Source organism: Alosa sapidissima, chromosome 17 (assembly GCF_018492685.1).
Source record: "Alosa sapidissima isolate fAloSap1 chromosome 17, fAloSap1.pri, whole genome shotgun sequence".
Lineage (NCBI taxonomy): Eukaryota > Metazoa > Chordata > Actinopteri > Clupeiformes > Clupeidae > Alosa > Alosa sapidissima.
This window is the reverse complement of record NC_055973.1, coordinates 6,907,675-6,926,455: the sequence shown is the minus strand read 5'-3', so window position 1 is coordinate 6,926,455 and position 18,781 is coordinate 6,907,675. Positions and strand designations below refer to the sequence as shown.

General features: G+C 41.5%; 3 protein-coding genes across 5 annotated transcripts in view; 2 read left to right on the top strand and 1 right to left on the bottom strand.

Moving 5' to 3' along the window:
* Positions 1 to 118: 118 nt before the first annotated feature.
* On the top strand, positions 119 to 3,837 carry rpl21 (ribosomal protein L21). The gene is made up of 6 exons (XM_042067842.1): positions 119 to 199; positions 1,194 to 1,272; positions 1,418 to 1,479; positions 1,734 to 1,846; positions 3,091 to 3,241; positions 3,713 to 3,837. Exons 2-6 carry the CDS (start codon positions 1,206 to 1,208, stop codon positions 3,800 to 3,802), a joined length of 483 nt encoding a protein of 160 aa, XP_041923776.1. The 5' UTR covers positions 119 to 199; positions 1,194 to 1,205; the 3' UTR covers positions 3,803 to 3,837.
* Positions 3,838 to 14,226: 10,389 nt separating this feature from the next.
* On the top strand, positions 14,227 to 17,130 carry gtf3ab (general transcription factor IIIA, b). The gene is made up of 9 exons (XM_042067809.1): positions 14,227 to 14,461; positions 14,824 to 14,918; positions 15,010 to 15,106; positions 15,232 to 15,320; positions 15,427 to 15,500; positions 15,630 to 15,710; positions 16,036 to 16,268; positions 16,622 to 16,675; positions 16,811 to 17,130. Exons 1-9 carry the CDS (start codon positions 14,345 to 14,347, stop codon positions 16,997 to 16,999), a joined length of 1,029 nt encoding a protein of 342 aa, XP_041923743.1. The 5' UTR covers positions 14,227 to 14,344; the 3' UTR covers positions 17,000 to 17,130.
* A 449-nt stretch (positions 17,131 to 17,579) lies between these two features.
* The window catches only part of lnx2a (ligand of numb-protein X 2a), a 17,651-nt gene continuing 16,449 nt past the window's right edge, over positions 17,580 to 18,781 (bottom strand). For all 3 annotated transcript variants that reach the window (XM_042068444.1, XM_042068445.1, XM_042068446.1), the window contains 2 exons: positions 18,624 to 18,781; positions 17,580 to 18,121 (listed from right to left, as the gene is read on the bottom strand). The exon at positions 18,624 to 18,781 is cut by the window's right edge and continues 1 nt beyond it. In XM_042068444.1, the coding sequence (XP_041924378.1) occupies positions 17,986 to 18,121; positions 18,624 to 18,781 (294 nt within the window). In that variant the 3' untranslated portion in view covers positions 17,580 to 17,985. The remainder of the gene's footprint in view (positions 18,122 to 18,623) is intronic.

Here is an 18,781-nt window from a genome sequence, read left to right as displayed (position 1 = left end):
TCTTCACATACTGTTGCAAATAATCTAATTACTAGCATTACATTTGATAGTTAGGGATCTTTAATAAGGACCTGTTAGGTGTTTTATAATTTTTGGTCAGGCACTGTAATGGTAGTCCTAATATCAAGTTTTCAAGGATCTGTGTCAGGACCCCATCATTCTCTTTCCGCCGTACCCGCCATCTTGCGAGCACCCGGGGGTAAGATGATCTCCGTATTTTGTCCAATAAAACTTGTTAAATAGGTATTATACGATGCAGGGGACCGCTCAAGTGTACATGTTTGGACGTTTCATGTATATCCTTACGAAAATGTGTAAATGGCGATATTGTGGAGTAGATATAATTGTGCGATTGGCGTTTGGAACAGTGGCGTGGCTGTCCATCCATGTGGGCCAAGCAGCCACGAATGTTAACGTTAGCAAACCCCATGTAACTTTCTAACCGTACGATATTTTTCTGTTTAACTGGTATTCAGTATATGCCCATTATATATTGATTAATTAAGAGGTCGGGCAAGTTATCAGTGCAGTTCATACAGTTGTTGATAAACTGTACAGAAATCATCTGATTAACTTAAAGGTAAGTGTTGATAAGCTAGGGAGCTAGGCTAGCGTTAAAATGATATCTCATATTACGGTTTGACATACTGTGATGACCGATTAAGTTTAGGTTGCATGCTGTATTTAGTATGCATCATAAGGTTTGCTCTTGATAGTGCACCCTCAAAGTAGCAGTGTTGGTAACGTAAATAACACTCGGTTATTTGACTAATTTAATTTATTCATATGCACCCCCATAACTCTGATCAGACATTCCAGAAAAGATACTGGACTGAATCACCTGCTGTCTAGTAATTCAGCAGAATATGTTCAGATAATTCAATTAAATATGTTAAGACCGTTAATAGTGTTGTGAAACAGGTAACAACGTACATAAACCATATACCAGTCCTGCCAGTATCTTGAGTTTGCCATGATTGGTGTGTCCATAAGTAAAATTGCTATGGTAACTGAAATTGTAGCCATTTAGACTCAAATTTGAGAACTATATTCAGGCAGTGAGTTGACGACGAGTGACATTTTTTGTCCATTATAGACTTGCATTTGAATAGCATTGGTAACGTCAGCAGTCAGGCTAAACAAAAAAACTACTGAAATGACTAACACCACCTAATTGTGAACTCTCCCCTCAGTAATCAGGCATCATGACGAACACAAGAGGCAAGAGGAGGGGGACCAGGTACATGTTCGCCCGTCCCTTCCGCAAGCATGGTAAGGGACCGCAAGAACACATTTTGATTTCAGAATTATGCTTATGTTGACTGTGGATTTTGAACTGATGCTGGTATGTTGACCCTAGGCTTGTCAAAAAGACGTAAATGAAAGGTTGGGCTAAGTGTTGTCTTTTCATTTGTAGGCGCCGTTCCTCTGTCCGTATACATGCGCATCTACAAAAAAGGAGATATCGTTGATATCAAGGTAAGTGTGCTTAATAGTGTGTGAGGTTTGTGATTCATTCACAATGATTTGATATAAATCTAGTAGTATGCCACCACAAATTGATGTATAGAAATATGCATATGAGTGTGTACACAAGTCATATGGTGTGTACAAGACATGAATGCTTTTCAGTGATTCACTTTACACATGACGTTTCTTGGATCATGACCCATAAATGATGCAGATCAAACTTATGCATTAATTAGAATTAATGTGTTCATTTTTGTTCACAGGGCACAGGTACCGTTCAGAAGGGGATGCCTCATAAGTGTTACCACGGGAAAACAGGCCGTGTATACAATGTTACCCAGCACGCTGTGGGCATCATAGTCAACAAGCAGGTCAAGTAAGTATACCAGCTTAGCTGTAGGGGACACTTAAATTAGTGTTTTTGTGCTTGTGCATGTTTAGACTATTCTGACCATTTAATGACAAATTGGTCCCTCCAGTATTTTGTCTTCTTAAGGTTTCACCAATAAATGACAATTCAAGACCTGTGCTTGCAGATGCAGGTTGCAATTTTCTCTTCCCGTCATACTATTTATGCAGATGAAATGATCATTGGATTATTTGCCATTGTGTTAATTTGAGTCTAAATGGCTACAATTTCAGTTACCATAGCAATTTTACTTATGGACACACCAATCATGGCAAACTCAAGATACTGGCAGGACTGGTATATGGTTTATGTACGTTGTTACCTGTTTCACAACACTATTAACGGTCTTTAACATATTTAATTGAATTATCTGAACATATTCTGCTGAATTACTAGACAGCAGGTGATTCAGTCCAGTATCTTTTCTGGAATGTCTGATCAGAGTTATGGGGGTGCATATGAATAAATTAAATTAGTCAAATAACCGAGTGTTATTTACGTTACCAACACTGCTACTTTGAGGGTGCACTATCAAGAGCCTATTAGTGGATGGTTTCTGGTCTTTTCTGGTATGTCACTAGCAACGCAATGAGCGTCCTACATTTGACTAAATTCTGAAGTTTCCATTTTATTTCTCTGCACTTAGTATGCTACACAATCAAATGTTACTTAAAACAAAACCAAGAAAACACAATGTTTCCGATTACAACATTCTAATTTAAGTGTGGTAACCATGGTAGCATAACTTCTGTCCTACTGTTAGCACAGTTTCTGCCATGATTCTGTACATTATACAATGACTGAATAGGAATATTGGTGTTTGTGGTATAGTCTCAAGTGTTAAACCGGTTATTAGAGTATCCGTACACACCCCTAATCATAAGGCATATGTAGTGTCAGATACTATTTGGGTTGACTGCTTTCTTTCTCTCTTTTTTTTATTTATTTATTTATTTATTTTTTTTGTTGGCTTTAAAGTTAAATTAGAGTGGAAAAATCCCCATCTTCACTTTGCCATAAGGGCTGTTTGATGTCCTATGTGGTCATTCATATGGGGAAGATTATTTATCCTTTGAAATCCCTGTCAGACCACCAAGTGTTTGAGCTGGGTTTTTATATGGGGTACATTTATTTTGTCTGGTTTTAATAGCCCTCTTCTATGGACTTGGCACTTTGTGTGATTGTTTTTCCTTGTGACTGTTGCTTCTCAGGGGCAAGATCCTGGCCAAGAGAATCAATGTGCGTATTGAGCACATTAAGCACTCAAAGAGCAGGGACAGTTTCCTGCAGCGCGTCAAGGAGAACGAGAAGCTGAAGATCGAGGCCAAGCAGAAGGGCACATGGGTTGAGCTCAAGCGCCAGGTACTGGGAACATAAACAACTACCCACCACATCCAGGGGCCTTTGTGGCCAGTCAGAAATGCCATGCATTAGAATTTTGGGGCACGTGTTGGGGAATGTTTGATTAGGTCATCTATCCTCATGTTTTTGAAGTGCTATGAACTACATCTGAATTTTGTTATTTGAGTGTTAATTCATTAACACTCAAATAACAGAATCGTAGAGTAATTCCACAGTTGTCTGTCCCCACTTTAGACAGTCCAAGATATTGTGCTTGTGTGGATCAGAAATTCCATGTTTGCAATGTTTGTTGGGCGAGTATGATGAACTGTGAAGCCTTTCTGTACATCAAGTTATTTACCCAGTCCCTGGTGGTTTGTGTTTTGGTCCTTCCAAAAATTGTCTAGTTATGCCATACAACTTTGACAGTTTACTTGGAGAATGTTAAGTTGACACTTATCTGTTAAGTTGACCCTTGTGTCTGTGTTGCAGCCTGCTGCTCCTCGCCCCGCTCATTTCATCAGCACCAAGAACAACGAGCCCCAGCTCCTGGAACCCATCCCCTATGAGTTTATGGCTTAAGTGCTGACCACAATAAATCTGTTTATACCCACAAACATGACTTGGGTCCATTCATTTTAGTGCATGGCTAACTTGCCTGTCCACCTGATGACTGAAATCTGGTGGATATTTTCTTGCCTTTTCTTAATTATAAATGACTTGGTTTGGACTTGAGAAATTAAAGGTATAAGGACGATTGAGCTAATTTCAGCTCTAGCCTTGTAGTGCTTAACTGGTTCTCGATGATGATTCGTCTCCTACGATCACTTGAGTGAAGTGAGTTCACATTCGCACATTTATTTCACCGGCGAACTGAGAGACCAGTAGCACAAAGCACACATGCGCGCACGCCCTGGCTGGGTGGGGGAGTTGGGACTATTCTAAGGGCCCAGCACTGACAAGGGAGCCACCGATAAAACAATATATTAGCAGGGGGGGGGGGGCGCAGAATTATTGTCAGTCATAGGGCCCAAATTTTCTAGCAGCACCCCTGTACCCAGGAGTCTTCTGTGTGACTACTTGGAACCGTGGCCTTGAGATGGAAGTGCATTCTAAATGAATAGTAGGTGGCTTTAGGTTGAGGTTTGTTTTATTTATTTAAACGTGATATTGTATGATGCCCCCTGCACATCTGATTCTATTCTGTTGCCATGACTGCCATGTAGCAATCTTACATGGACCTGTTTAGGTCTTTACTGCAGTCAAGCCACTAAGCAAATCTTAACATGGATACTTTAAACATTTTAAGCAATTTTTTAAGTATGCTGATCTTAAAATGAATACAGAAGCCTTGCAAACTAACAGTATAGCAGGGGGTGTTTTTGATCAGAAATTATAGAATCTTAAAGTGTATGTCATGTTAAACATTTTTGACAAATGAAGGGACATGAAGCAAGATAGTGAGTAGTGATTTTTCTTAAATCTACTTTAAATACTATAGAACAATATTTACAGCTATTTTTATAACTAAATTTATGAACATTCCAGTCACGATGATGACCTCATAAGAGGGAGTCCAGCTAAGTTGGTCAATTAAAACACATGGGATAAGGGATCATACAGTAGGTTTTTTTACACTGATGACCAAAAACATGACTTCATTCCAGTATGTCATGCTAGAGTCTACTACCTGCAGTAGGTTTTTTTTAACACTGATGACCAAAAACATGACTTCATTCCAGTATGTCATGCTAGAGTCTACTACCTGCCTGACATAAAAATATCCTGATACATTTTTTTCTTTACTGGCAACCATTATTTATCTTAAAATGCGATGAAGAGGATATGGGTAAGCAGCAATGCTTGAAAATGTTGTCACTTGCCATCACAGATAGGCCATTATATAGCCTAAACTAAGTAGAATCAGTAAGCAACTCATTAGTCTGTGTTCAGTCAAAAATGGGCATGTTTCCTGCTTTAGAGACCTGACTAAAACCATCAGTGTATATGGGCTACCACACATTTGCTCTTTATATATCCATCTGCTTATCAACTAATGTTGGCTATAGACAGACTATTCATTTGCTTACTGATTCTACTTAACTTGTATATGAAAGCCTGTGTGATGGAAAATGACAACTGCCATTTTGAAGCCATGATGCATACTAGTGATCCGATTCTACTCACACCCCTAATCAATTTCTCACTGATGGCCATGATTCACCTACATTTTGTGGCCACTGATATGTCATAGAGGACATTTTTGGCCTTATCAAAGTAAAAGAAAATGCAGTTAAAACCCATTCTCCCCTATGCTCAACTTTGCTGGACTCCCTCTTATCAGGTCATCAGTGTGTCTGGAATGTTCATAAATTCAGTTATAAAAATAACTGTAAATATTGTTCTATTGTATTCAAAGTTGATTTTTCAAGAAAAATCACTACTATCTTGCTTCATATCCCTTCATTTGTCAAAAATGTTTTTTAACCTGACATATACACTTTAAAGCCTTAGTAGAATGTAATTTGATAAAGTGTAGGCTAAACAACTAGAATCAGATATTGACACCAGATGTATCAGTAAGGAGCAACACAGAATAGTGGTGCACAGGGACGTAGCACAAGATCCTGGGCCCTATGCATAGGCGCTCGATGGTGTTTTACGCCCCCAACGGCGTCTTCCATGCAGCACTGCCACCGCTGACTTGAAGGCACCTAATCCTAAACCTAACCTTAACCCATGGCTAACCCTAGTGCCTTCCAGGCAGCGCTGCCTTGAAGACAACATTGGGGGCATAAAACACCAAGAAACTGCATAGGCAGTCCTGATGGGCCCTCATAATAAATATAATAAAATACATTCCAGACTTTTCAAGGGTCCTTTCTCCCCTTGGAACCCTAGTAATTAGTACTGGGTTTACCCCCAGTCCGACGCCCCTGCTGGTGCAACAAATTTTAAGTCGAAGTAGTGCGACTGGTATTGCCAGGCTAGTGAAATGTAGGCAACCAGCCATTGTTGCCCACTAGGCTATTAGTCAGGTAGAACTTTGTGGAATTTGGGCATAAGTGTGACAAGGTACTAATGCAATTTGTTTGCATAAATTGATAGGTAAGGGGGCGTCCTTTCAAAATCTGACGGGTGCCGCTCCGGCACCCTTGAGCATTTTCTTTAAAATGGCATCACCTGCCACACCCCTTTTTTGATCATAGAAAATCATCTAAATAGACCTTAACATATAAACCCATCATGTATGGTATCAAATTAAAGCTCTTTTCATACAGAAATCAGCTTTGACCATAATAAAGTACAAAAAAATAGTTTAGGTCCAGAGAACAAAATACCTTTTGGAAAGTGACCTTTAAGGTCAAATTAGGTTCCTTTTTGCTGCATAATATTTTATACCGCTAAATCATGTCATGTTTGGTATTAAATTAAATAAATTATGGAACTGCCATGTAGCTTAATACATACAGAAATACAATCATTCAATAGTAATTTATTTTAATATGAATTATAGCAAGTCTGACATACCCTAGTTCACCAACTTGCGGGTTAGCTAGCACGTTAGCTTTAATTTCCCTTGAATCAGTCGCTGAATTTCAGACAGCAATGTTGTGAGGTACTTCACAGGTAGTTAGCACATTAATTATAACTGTCCTTGGATTTCCCCCCAGAATTACAGACAACAATATTTTTCAGCATTTTTTCAACTTTTTTTTTAATGCTGTAAAAACAGACACCACAGTCCAGGATTGATACAAACTAGTCTGAGTTATGAGGTACTTGCCAGTTAGTCAGCACATTAACTATAGTCCTTGAATTTGCCCCCTTAATTACAGAGAAAACGACAAAGTTGATTACAGGAGGAGAGGACAGAATCAAGAAAATGATTTCTTCCAGTATTGCAAGGAATGTCACGAATCATTTGGAATTGCAACGACAAATATAACAACAAATATAAATCAGGTTTATAGCCCAAGTATACTTGCATATACAAGGAATTTGGTCTCTGCATTTATCCCACCCGTGAATTAGTGAATACACAGTGAGATTAAGCACACAACAAGCACACATGAGGTGAAGCACACACTAACGCGGAGCAGTGAGTTGACTTGCTACAGTGGCGCTCGGGGAGCAGTGAGGGGTCAGGTGCCTTGGTCAAGGGCACTTCAACCGTGGTTGTGGGCATGGGAGAGCAGTGCTCTTCAACCATTTCCCACATTTCTCCTACAGGTCAGGGATCGAACTGGCAGCCCGAAGCCCTAACCAGTAGGCCACGGCTGCCTAAGTATACTTACATATACCAGTACGGGAACATGCCTATGTTCCCACAGCCCTATGTCCCCTAACCCTAAAATTGTGGGAACATAGGGCTGACCCCACCGATACAAGGAATTTGTGCTCTGCATTTTACCCATTCGGGGGTAGTGTACAACACACCCACACAAACAGTGTACTGTAAACCCATTCAAACACACACACACCCTAGAGCAGTGAGCATACTAGGAGTATACATACACACCCGGAGCAGTGGGCAGCCCTTGATCCGGCGCCCCGGGGAGCAGGGCTCAAGGGCACCTCATCCAGATGTGGGTACCCCCACTCACATTTTTCCTACCAGTCGGGGATCGAACTGGCCACCCTTTAGTCACAAGTCCGATTCCCTAACCAGTAGGCCATGGATGCCCAAAGTAATTGACATTAATGCTTTGGCTGCAAAATTAGACAAATGTTATGATTTGTTGGCTGTTCATGCATTCTTTTGTTGTGACAGTGTGTCATATCCATATGGCAAAGGGAAAACCTTAGCAATCAATTTGATGCTCAAGAGGAATCTTGATTTGAAGAACTGTACACATGTACTGTAGAAGCTGATGAGCATGAAGGCAGGAATGGATTTCCTTTCTTGCCTCTACTATGGAAAGACTGTTGAAAGCCTCAGTAACTAGATGCATGCTATTCACCAAGAAAAAAGTGCTAAAATAAAGAGTCTTCCTCCAACAAGAGAATATGCAGCGGAACACATCAAGCGTGCACAGCTTCAAGTCCTTCTGTAGAGAGCTGCACACCTCCAGTGTGTACTGATGATGTATCCCTGTTTGTTCGGAAAATAGAGGATGGAATTCCTGTGCCTGTTCATGGCAACACTGACATTGCACCCAAAACAGGTCTACAGCTTGTTGCTTGTGGATGCAAGGCAGTGCCAGCATGCTCCAGGGCCTCTTGCAGCTGTCAGTCAGATGGACTACCATGCACCACCTACTGCCATTGCAAAGGTGGTGAACAGTGTGCAAATAAAAAATTGAAGATGGCTACACTTTCAGTGGAGGATACTGATGACAGCGAGGGAGAAATGTCTGATTGAATGAATGTTTTTTGGAGGAGACATTCGATGCTTGTGATGTGTACAAGGCCAGCCTGGCAACATGTTCTGTATATAGTTGCTTTCAGAATCTGTGAGAAAGTTCTACTTTGTTCCTTATAACTTTGTCTATTTGATTAATTGTTGAGGGTTGATACAATTCATATGTCTCTTGTGGTTGTTGCTCAGCCTACCATTTCAGCGGTGTGACCTTACCAGGCTTTACAGTTATGTTCTCTGGAGGGACTTGAATTCATTTTTAGCATGTTTTTATTGGCATCATTGATTTCTGTTTGAGAAGAGCTTTCATTTGATACCATACATGATGGGTTTATACAGTAATGTGCATCTAGATATTTTTTTATGGTCAAAAAAAGGGGGCGTGTCAAATTATGTCATTTAAAAAAATGCTCAAGGGTGCCGGAGCGGCACCCGTCAGATTCTGAGTCTACATCCCCTAAACTATCAATTTATGCAAAAAAATTGCATTAGTACCTTATGTCACACCTATCCTGGGGTTCTACCTGACTATATTTCATTATCTTTGCCAAGATTAAGACTTAGATGAAGTCTATGAAGTAAAGATTTACAGCAATGGCATAATATATAAAAATGTTTTTTTGTTCTTCAATGAACAGCATCATGATATGAATTACAGCAGCGTCATCTGAAAGGGTTTACACAAGAATCTGAGTAATTAAGTCTGGGAAACACCAGTCTTATTGCTCATATAACAGTACACCAGTATCAGCAGCAGGGGGCAGTCATACACTCTCTACGACCACAACTCTTTACAAGCCATTACCTACAGCCCTGCTTTGAGTTTACCGAACTAGCGCTGGTGTAATCTATGCAAGGCATGGAGAGTTTGTCATTGTATAGAATCAAGAGGAAAATATGAATTGTTCTGTGTAGAAGTATAACCTTAGGCCTATTAAACCCTTGGTAATGTGTGTACAGTTATCAGTGGGCTTGTCTTTTAAGAATTATATGACTCACTTTCTGTTCAGCTGAAATAGTAAGAGTTGTGCAAACACAGTCGTGTTATACTTTTAGTTATTATCTCATAATGATTGGCATGCCACCTACACTGAATGGACTGAAATGTACACGTATAGTTTATTCTAGGGACCTTTCCACCCTATCTTAACTTGTTCTGTTTAGTCAAGTAATGAGCAACGGCGTGAATGGCTGAGTGCATATCTGACAAATCTGCTCTTCCACATCCCACCCCAGTACTTTAACCAATATTTGCTTCTATTAGGGGCCGTTTGTTGAGATAGAAGCAGCAGCAGCTGTTAGCCGGCGAGGATCAGTCTAATGAGCTGAATACAAGAAAACGTGTGTGAGCAGAGCAAATGAGACAAGGGTTTGTTTATTTTGGAATCATACTCATTAGTGATTCAATTATTTATGAGAAATAAACAAGGCTCATGATTCTTGTTTAAAAAGGCCAGGATTTCTCAGACCATCTCAATCAGTTATTTTTTCCACACATAGAGATACTGTTACCTTTTTTCCAAAACACAACTTCCTGGCCCTGCAAGTTTGGAAATTTGAAGGTGAGAAATGTAGTGTTGAAGGTCTTCCGGTCAGGGCGGTGCACGGGGTGAGCTTTCGGGGTTACCATATTGCTTCACGTCGGGGAGGGAGTTGGTCACCCAAAATGCAGAGGGCTCATACACTTTGTCCCCTGGGAGCAGAGAGCAGCAGCACATTCTGCCAGCGTCCTCCTGTTTGGAGAGCTTAACAGCCCGGATAAATGTGATTAGGCGTCACAAAGGTCAGAAATCAATGCAATCAATCAACAAGTGTGACACCGAGCGGCCCTGTTTATCAATCGCCATGGATACGGCAGAGAAGGGCTAATGTTAAACTCAGGCCAGGGTGATGTGTTGGTGTGTGTGGGGTTGGGGGGTACAGGTGGTAGTATAACCTCTAAATGGCCACTGTGAGATTTTGTGCTGAATCAGAAGTGGAACTGTAGAAAGCCTGCTCTGTCCCCACCCTAGTCGCCAATTTAAAGGTGACATTTATCCCTTTTGGCCTGGCGTGGGTGGACTGATTGTTTTGTGTGTGTATGTGTGAGAGAGACTGTATGTGAAAGGTAAGCACTGTTGTCTTTAAGTGTGTGAGAAAGCATTAGATTGTGAGTGATGGACAGAGTGTGTGTGTGTGTGTTTTAAGGCAAGTGCCATTGTGTGTGTGTAGTGACAGACAGAGTGTGTTTGTGTTCTCAAACCAAAGATTGGGCCCTCGTCTGGTACCTGGGAGCTGTGAAGAACTGACTCATCGGAGTTACTGATTCAATAAAGGAAGAGTAAACAGAGAGAGGGGGATAGAGGATGGCTCTGACGGAGGAAAAGCCGTGCACCAGCACGAGCCGCTCAATCATACTGGTGTGACACACACAGATTGAGGCCGACGGCTCGCATGGTGGACATATCGACCTGCTCTCGTTACATATTAACATTCCCCTCACACACACACACACACACTCACAGGCAACCCCCAGGTGGGGGTGTCAGGTGAAACACAGGACAATATGGTCTCAGGACCCCACACACAAACACACACATTACTCCCAATCCTCCATGCCTTGGGCCAGACTCCCTCACTCTCTCCGTGACCTGATAAGGGAAGAAGGTGAGAAGAGGCCTGGGAGTGGTGTGATGGGGAGAGGGGGGTCCGCAGTGAAGATCGGCCCCTGCGCTCAGTCCCACCACAAACACAGAGCGCTTGCGGTATCGCCGCGCGATTGCCCATGTTTGCTTTCTCGTCTTGTTGGCTGTTATCAGCGCAGGCCCTGGCCGATGCAGATATAGAGACAGCCATATTGATCGGGTCCCTCGCAGAGGAAGGGCCGGGACATTGGGAGACCGGATGGGGAAGCTGCGGGACTGATAGTCCGATAGGTGAAGGGATGACTGTATAAACAAGGACATGGGTGAGGCTTTCAATCTTTAAGGCCACCTGACGAAAGCTCATCATATCCCTCAGACACTTTTTAAACCTTAAAGACATAGTCCCCGATTCTAACGCAACATATTTTTTGTCCAGCTGTCTGTTCTGTGTGTGCACTGGCAATGACACCTGTTCTTCCCTGTACACTCCTACTCGGTCAATGTCAAACGAAGTGGCCTGGATTAAGCAGTATAGATCCTTTCACCTGTATAAACAAACATTCGTCCCTAAGACATTTTCAGTGGCACAGAAAAAAGTGTGTTAAAGGTAACAAAAAAACAAACAAATTGTAGAGTATTACGCTAAAGTCATATCGACTGAAATATCTTTTGCCAGGATCAAGCCCTACACCTTTAAGTAGCTTTCATAGTTGGTATGTTGTTGGGCCCTTGTCTTGTCTCTCCTCCCTGTAGGCAGCCCAGAGCTTGGGACTCAGGAGAGAGAACCTTACGGCAGACCGTATGAAACCGCAGAGTGGTCTAAGGACAGCAGCTATCTGCTCTTTATTATGGTCAGTCCGCTATAATGACCTCTTGTGTCATATTTCACCTTCTGTAGGTTTTACACATCAGGCTAAGTGTTGTTTCCTGATAGATGTGGTGCCTAAGTGATTAGTGACTAATCACAGTAAAGCCCAGAAGGCATGTTTGTATATTGAGCAATGTTAGTGTGTGTGTGTGTGTGGAGTTAACCGGATCACCTTGGGACAGGATATGGAAACAAGTGCAGTGTTTTCTGCTTAGCCGTAAATCATAGGCTATCAGTGCCCCATGCTCGTGGGGTTGATAAGCTCAGATTAGGGCAGTAAATTCCACGTGGACATATGATGAATGGAGACAGATAGTCTCCCGCCTCACACACATGCGCGCACACACAAACAGACACACAGAAATGTCCCTTATATGCTCCTGCTTGACGCTGCTCTGGTGACAGCTTAATATATTGGCATCAATCACTGTCAGACAGACTCAAGGACCTTCATCTCAGTCATAACCATCAAAAAAATTACCAATGCCCTCAGCCAGGAAGAGGAGATGCTGGCACCAAAGAGATGGAAGATTTCTGAGAAAGAGCTTTTCAATTATGGAAATCACTGTGACACTAAAATATTGTTCTGCCAAGGTAACTGTGACTCAGGAGGTGCATGTTCACTACATTAGTAGAGCCTCTTGCTTGGAATGAAATAACAATATATGTCAAGTCACACTTATTTATATAGGACACTGAAACACAATGTAATTGACCCAAGGTGCTCACAGAAATAAAATAAATACAGTAATAAAAACAAATATAAATTACAAAAAAAATGAAAATACAAAATAATAATAATAAACAGATTATGATTGTAGATAAAATAACATATGGTTACTGAAACTACTACTACTAGAGAAAGATGTACAGTAAAGTTAAAGATGCTAGTTAATATAATGCTGAAAAGAAATAGAAATAAGATAAATAAACAAACAAGGGGAGAAATGAATGGACATTAAAGGCCAAAGAAAATAGATGGGTCTTTAAATTTGATTTACTGATGGTGGGACAGGACTTAATTTTTATAGGGTGATTATTCCAGAGTCTAGGGGCAACAAAGGAAAAAGCCCTATCACCTTTAGTTTTTAGGGTTGCATTTGGGACTGAGAGAAGATGTTGTGAGGAAGACCTCAGTGGCCTAGAAGGACAGTAGGGACTTAAAAGGTCACAGATATACTGTGGTGCCATTCCATTTAGGGCTTTGAAAACAAAAAGTAAAACTTTGAAATAAAATCTATATTTGACAGGTAACCAGTAGAGTTGGGCCAGCACAGGACTTATGTGCATATGTTTCTTTGTTCCAGTAAGAAGCTGCATTTTGGACTAATTGAAGTCTATGCATACATAATCCGAATCAATGCATTAGGAAAACAGTTGGCTGTCTCTAAAAATGTAATATCTGTTCATGTGATCATTATTAACCGATACACTGGGCAGCCGTGGCACCCTGATTAGCACTCTGGACCCAGTGGGCCGCGGCTGAAGTGCCCTTGAGCAAGGCACCTAACCCCTCACTGCTCCCCGAGCGCCGCCGTTGAAGCAGGCAGCTCACTGCGCCGAGATTAGTGTGTGCTTCACCTCACTGTGTGTTCACTGTGTGCTATGTGTGTTTCACTAATTCACCGATTGGGTTAAATGCAGAGACCAAATTTCCCTCACGGGATCAAAAAAGTATATATACTTATACACTGAATGTGATATGAATGATGTCATGTCAGTCGAATCAATTAGGTTACTTAGGATGATGCGGTCATTAAAATGCAGTCTTTAACAAAAACACAATTGTTTAACCTAAGCTAATCTAATAGAAAACAAATCCATTGTCAAGAAAATACTTTTTAAAATAACATGTTCACATTTAGGCCTAATTTATGAAAGATAAATTACTGCGTCATTACTGCGTCATGTCTCGCCAATTCTGGGAACCTGCCAACTCTTGATTGAAATTATTTTAGATCCACAGTGTAAAGAATGATATCATAGACTGTTTTTTTTTTTTTTTTAGACGCCGTAAATATGTTGGAGATATCATGGGCTTACGCAACGCTATTGCTATGACCACATAATGTGTTTCATTAAATTGTAGGCTATAACTTGACACATCGTCTCCCCGCTGGCATCACACAGTAGTTTCTTCCACTCCGGATATAATTGGACAAAGTCACTTCATGTCTGTGGGTCAAGTCCTACCGGTAGTTCTGTGAAAACAACCAAACACGCGATCAAACAACTAATCAAAACAGTCTTGGGGGGCAACAAACTGAAACATGGGTGAAAGATTTCGAAACCTCGACAAAAACTTTGTTTGCTCCTTTTTCAATTGCAAAGCATCTTTTTCAAAGTCTTGGAAGTTGGAGGCCCATCTGTGCAAACACACGGGACTGGTGAGTGATTGACTATTTCTTTAAAAGTTTCTGAAAAAAATATATTCGTTTAAACGCTGTGCCACAGAAGTCTAATGATTCACTTAATGCTGTTCTGCCTTGTTCAGCCTTTCCCCCTGGATGTTTGAGATGATAAAATGTGATGCATTAAATAACATTGCTTAAAATAACATTGTTTTAAAGATGTTTTTGTTTGTAAGTAGAAGACTAGATAAATAACTTCAATGTATCTTCCCAAACAACTAAAATTCTTGTTTAGGATATTATGTAGGCCTAAGGTCTACCATTTTTAGGTGAGTATTTATCCTACTGCCCTGACTCTAAGGACTTTGATCTAATTGTCACCTGTTTTATATGAACAGAGGCCATTTGCGTGTGTGAGCTGTGACAAGAGCTTTTGCACCCGTTACCAACTCACCAGGCACCACCTGACTCATAGTGGAGAGAAGCCCTACCGGTGAGCCACATGGCCTGGATTCAGTCCTGGAAATTTACCTGACTTGCTGTTATCACTCATATTTGTACCACTTGGCCTTTTCCCAACACAGGTGCTCAGTGGAAGGATGTCCTCAAACTTTTGCCTCCAATGGCAGCATGAAAAACCACGTTGCCCATGTTCACCTGCAGAAAGACAACCAATATGTGGTTTGTACAAAATAAGTCCTTAACAATCTTGAGCTGGAACATCCAATGTTCGTGACTATTAGTGACATGCCAACCCTGCAAATGCCTTTATTGAATTTTTTAAAACATTTTTTATTTACTTCCAGTGTGAAATTGATGGATGTGGCAAAGAATTCCGTAAGAGAACCCATCTGAAGACCCACCAGTATGAGCACACGAACATCTTTCCTTTTGAGTGAGTAGCATGTGTTGGTTTTCACCACAGCAGTCATGTTCATTTGTTGTATTTCTGGACCCATGTGTATGTCTTAGTTTTGCTGTATTTTATTTTAACTTCATAGGTGCAATTTCCAAGGATGCAACCAGAGGTTTATAGGCATTAAGCCACTGCAGAAACATGGCAAGGTCCATGATGGTAAGATGACATACTCTGATCTTAATGGTGCCTTGACCCTTTAGTCTTCACTGTAACTGTGTGGCTCTGATCTACTTAACAACGCTTTACAGTTTTCAGTGACTGTGGCTCTCTTTACCTGTCCTGCAGGTTACCCTTGTGCTGAGAGCGGCTGCTCCTTCAAGGGCAACACCTGGTCTGAGTACCAGAAGCACCGGAAGCAGCACAGACGTAAGCCTCTGACTAGTTTGCTTTGAGGAGGAAGGAGTTCTGGCTTTCCTGAGGGTCTCTTTTGGCCTTTTTGTTTATTGACTAAATGGATGTTAAAAACGGTCCTCACTATCATTTAGTGGCTGTTTAATGACTTTGGAGACTGGACTCCTATCAAAATGTACTTTAAATTAATGCTGTTTTTATTGTTTTATTTATATTTCTTTATTTTATTATATGCCTGCCTCTGATACGAATCCATGATGTTAAATGTGGCAGTAAGCATGTGTCGCTCCCCTTTAGAACTCCTGTCTAGTTAAGCTCTGTTTTTTGTGTCTTGGTGTAGCCGTTCTGCACTGTGACAGTTGTAAGAAGGTGTTCCGTGAGACCTGCTTCCTGCAGATACACCGACAGAGGGTCCACCTGGGGGAGCAGCGAGTGTTCTGTTGCATTGAGCAGGGGTGCCAGAAGAGCTACACCACAGAGTTCAACCTGAAGAGCCATGTTCTTTCCGTCCACGAAGGCGAAACGCCTTTCAAATGCCCCCATTCAGGCTGCAATAAGGCCTTCGCCATGAAGGTTTGACCCATTTCTTTTTTTTTTCTCCCCTTTGAGCTGTTAGTTTTTCTTATACACATCACTGGTTTATACATGTAATTTTTTGGTTTTAAATTATCTATATTTCAGTCTTTTTTGCGCTCCATCGCCCTCCGTCTTGCTGTGTTATTTGTGGCATGTTCCACAGATGGTTTACCTCCACCTGGGGTGTTGAACAGATGGACATCCAATATGGCAGCAGAACTGCTGTCTGGTCTTTTAAAGCTGTGCTTGGTTTCTAGGAGCCATGGCTAAAAAGGGCAGTGCTTGTGATCCCACCTGTGATTTCCCTCCCTTATTCATTCTTCACACTTCTTCAATCTTCATTCACACAGGAAAGCCTGAGGCGTCATGGAGTGGTTCACGACCCAGAGAAAAAGAAAATGAAGGTGACATGTTGAGTTATGTTTGTGTGTGTCAGCAAAATGAAACGCAATGTCTTGCATTATTTAAGTTTTCATATTAAAACGATGGTATTTTTATGTTATCTGAAAGAATATTGTGTATGTTTTTCTCCTCTACAGAAGAATGGTGCTCCTAAAGTTAACAAGGCAGCTAATTCTGCTGCGGTCCCTGATGCTTCCAAAATTGCTGCCAGTCTACAGAGCTTGACACTGGCCAAGCCCAAACCTACAGACGAGGCCAAGGCCAAGCCTACAGACAAGGCCAAAGCTAAACATGCAGGCAAGCCCAAACCCAGGCCCAAGTGTTAAAGGGGTGCCACTCAGAGGCCTGACCTTCATCCATCCTTACCTTTTTTGTTTAGTTTCAATCCCTCTTTATTTTCAACCCCTCCTTTATTTTCAACATCTCACTTCTCACTAATAAATCATTCACTGCAGCAGCTTCCGTGTCAAGTCATTGTGTGCAGCTTCTGGAAGCTGTGTGACCTTTTAGGTGAACCCGGCCCATCCTGCCTTAACTGGCATGTGTTAATCCTAACACATAAAACCTAATCTGCGTCGTCGGGCCCTCTGGTTAAGGATTGTGTGCAATATTTACATAAGTCGGTACTCTCATTAAACAGCAGAGTTAAAGTTCTTTGTGGCAGAGGTCTCGAGTGGTGGCTGTAATCTACAATCGTGATGAGAAACTCATTTGAACGAAGATGGGTTCATATGAAAAGGAATCCTTATGAGAACTGGGAATGTAATTGGGTCTGATAACAAAGCATGTAAATGAGACAGTCTTATGATGTAATTACCAAGTCAATTTCTTAAACTTTACCCATGATTCTCTCGCTCTCGTTCTCGCTCTCTCGCTCTCACACACATGAATCCATGCACAAATAACTAATAACACACCCAGATGTCCACTCTGGGAACGATTTATTTAACAAATAGCTTAACATACACACACACACACACACATACATACTTACACACATACAAATATAAAACCCCCCAGCTCTACATAGGACCGCTGATCACGGTGATGGAGAGACCTTAAGGCTGCGCTCCTGGGGGTCGAGCCTTGCGGGCGTGGCAGGTTTACTAAGGCCTGGTATGTTTGTTCGTTTTAGTTATTTATTTGTCTTTTCTTCAGCATTGAGTGGTGCAAAAAAATCAAGCTCCGAGACTCTCGTTTAGTTTTCAACACAGTGGAGAGTAGAAAAAAACACTGAGGAGTGTTTTTGTCGTTTTCTGATCTAAAAACACAAATGTCTGGGCGTAGTCTGATGCTTGGTCAGGAGAGGGCGCTATGCGAGGCTGCCCGGCCAGGACACCACGGTCAGTGCCACCCGACTCCGCTGTTCCTTCAGCATGGGCACCAGTGCAGAGTGAGTCATGCCCGCTGTCGAGAGGCCGTTCACAGCTATAATCATGTCTCCGCACCTAGGGGTAAAACACAGAACACACACACACACACACTCATTATCACATTACTAATTCAGCTCATGCAACCACTTCTACTACCACTGTTATGACTCATACCACTGATGATAATAAACACCCTTTTGTACAGTGCATCTAAAAACTTTGTATCAAGCTGTGTAATAGGTCTAAATAAGAATTCTATTTAACACAAATTTTAGTTGCTATGTACAACACAGGGGATGAATATACCTGATGAAATGGATCAAAACCTGAAGGGTTGGTTATAGTTTATATATACTATTCATACTATGTATACTAAACATAGTTTATATTGCTTGTATATACTTGCTTATATATACATACTGCGTATGAGCATATTTTTAATGTTATTTGAATGTAAAAAAAAATATTTGAAGAAGTTGAGTGGGTGGGTGCATGCAATAGTTGATATTTCACTCCAGTGGACCTGACGTGACCCCCCTGGCCCAAATGGGCTGTGGGCCAAACTGGGCTCACTCACTTGAGGCGACCATCGTAGTACGCTGGTGTTCCTAGGACAATGGTCTTGATGAAGAACGCTTGGTTGTTATGGTTTTCCTCGTAGCCCCCGACAATGCTGAAGCCCCAGCTTCCTGGATGGTTGCGCCGCAGGACAATCTCATGGCTACTGTACAGGTA

Excerpts from the sequence above, each read along its gene's own strand:
- rpl21 (XM_042067842.1), top strand. The coding sequence starts at position 1,206 with ATGACGAACACAAGAGGCAAGAGGAGGGGGACCAGGTACATGTTCGCC. Across the intron at positions 1,273-1,417 it reads CCGTCCCTTCCGCAAGCATG|GCGCCGTTCCTCTGTCCGTA; the intron begins GTAAGGGACCGC and ends TTTCATTTGTAG. Across the intron at positions 1,480-1,733 it reads GAGATATCGTTGATATCAAG|GGCACAGGTACCGTTCAGAA; the intron begins GTAAGTGTGCTT and ends TTTTGTTCACAG.
- gtf3ab (XM_042067809.1), top strand. The coding sequence starts at position 14,345 with ATGGGTGAAAGATTTCGAAACCTCGACAAAAACTTTGTTTGCTCCTTT. Across the intron at positions 14,919-15,009 it reads AGTGGAGAGAAGCCCTACCG|GTGCTCAGTGGAAGGATGTC; the intron begins GTGAGCCACATG and ends TTCCCAACACAG. Across the intron at positions 15,107-15,231 it reads AGAAAGACAACCAATATGTG|TGTGAAATTGATGGATGTGG; the intron begins GTTTGTACAAAA and ends ATTTACTTCCAG.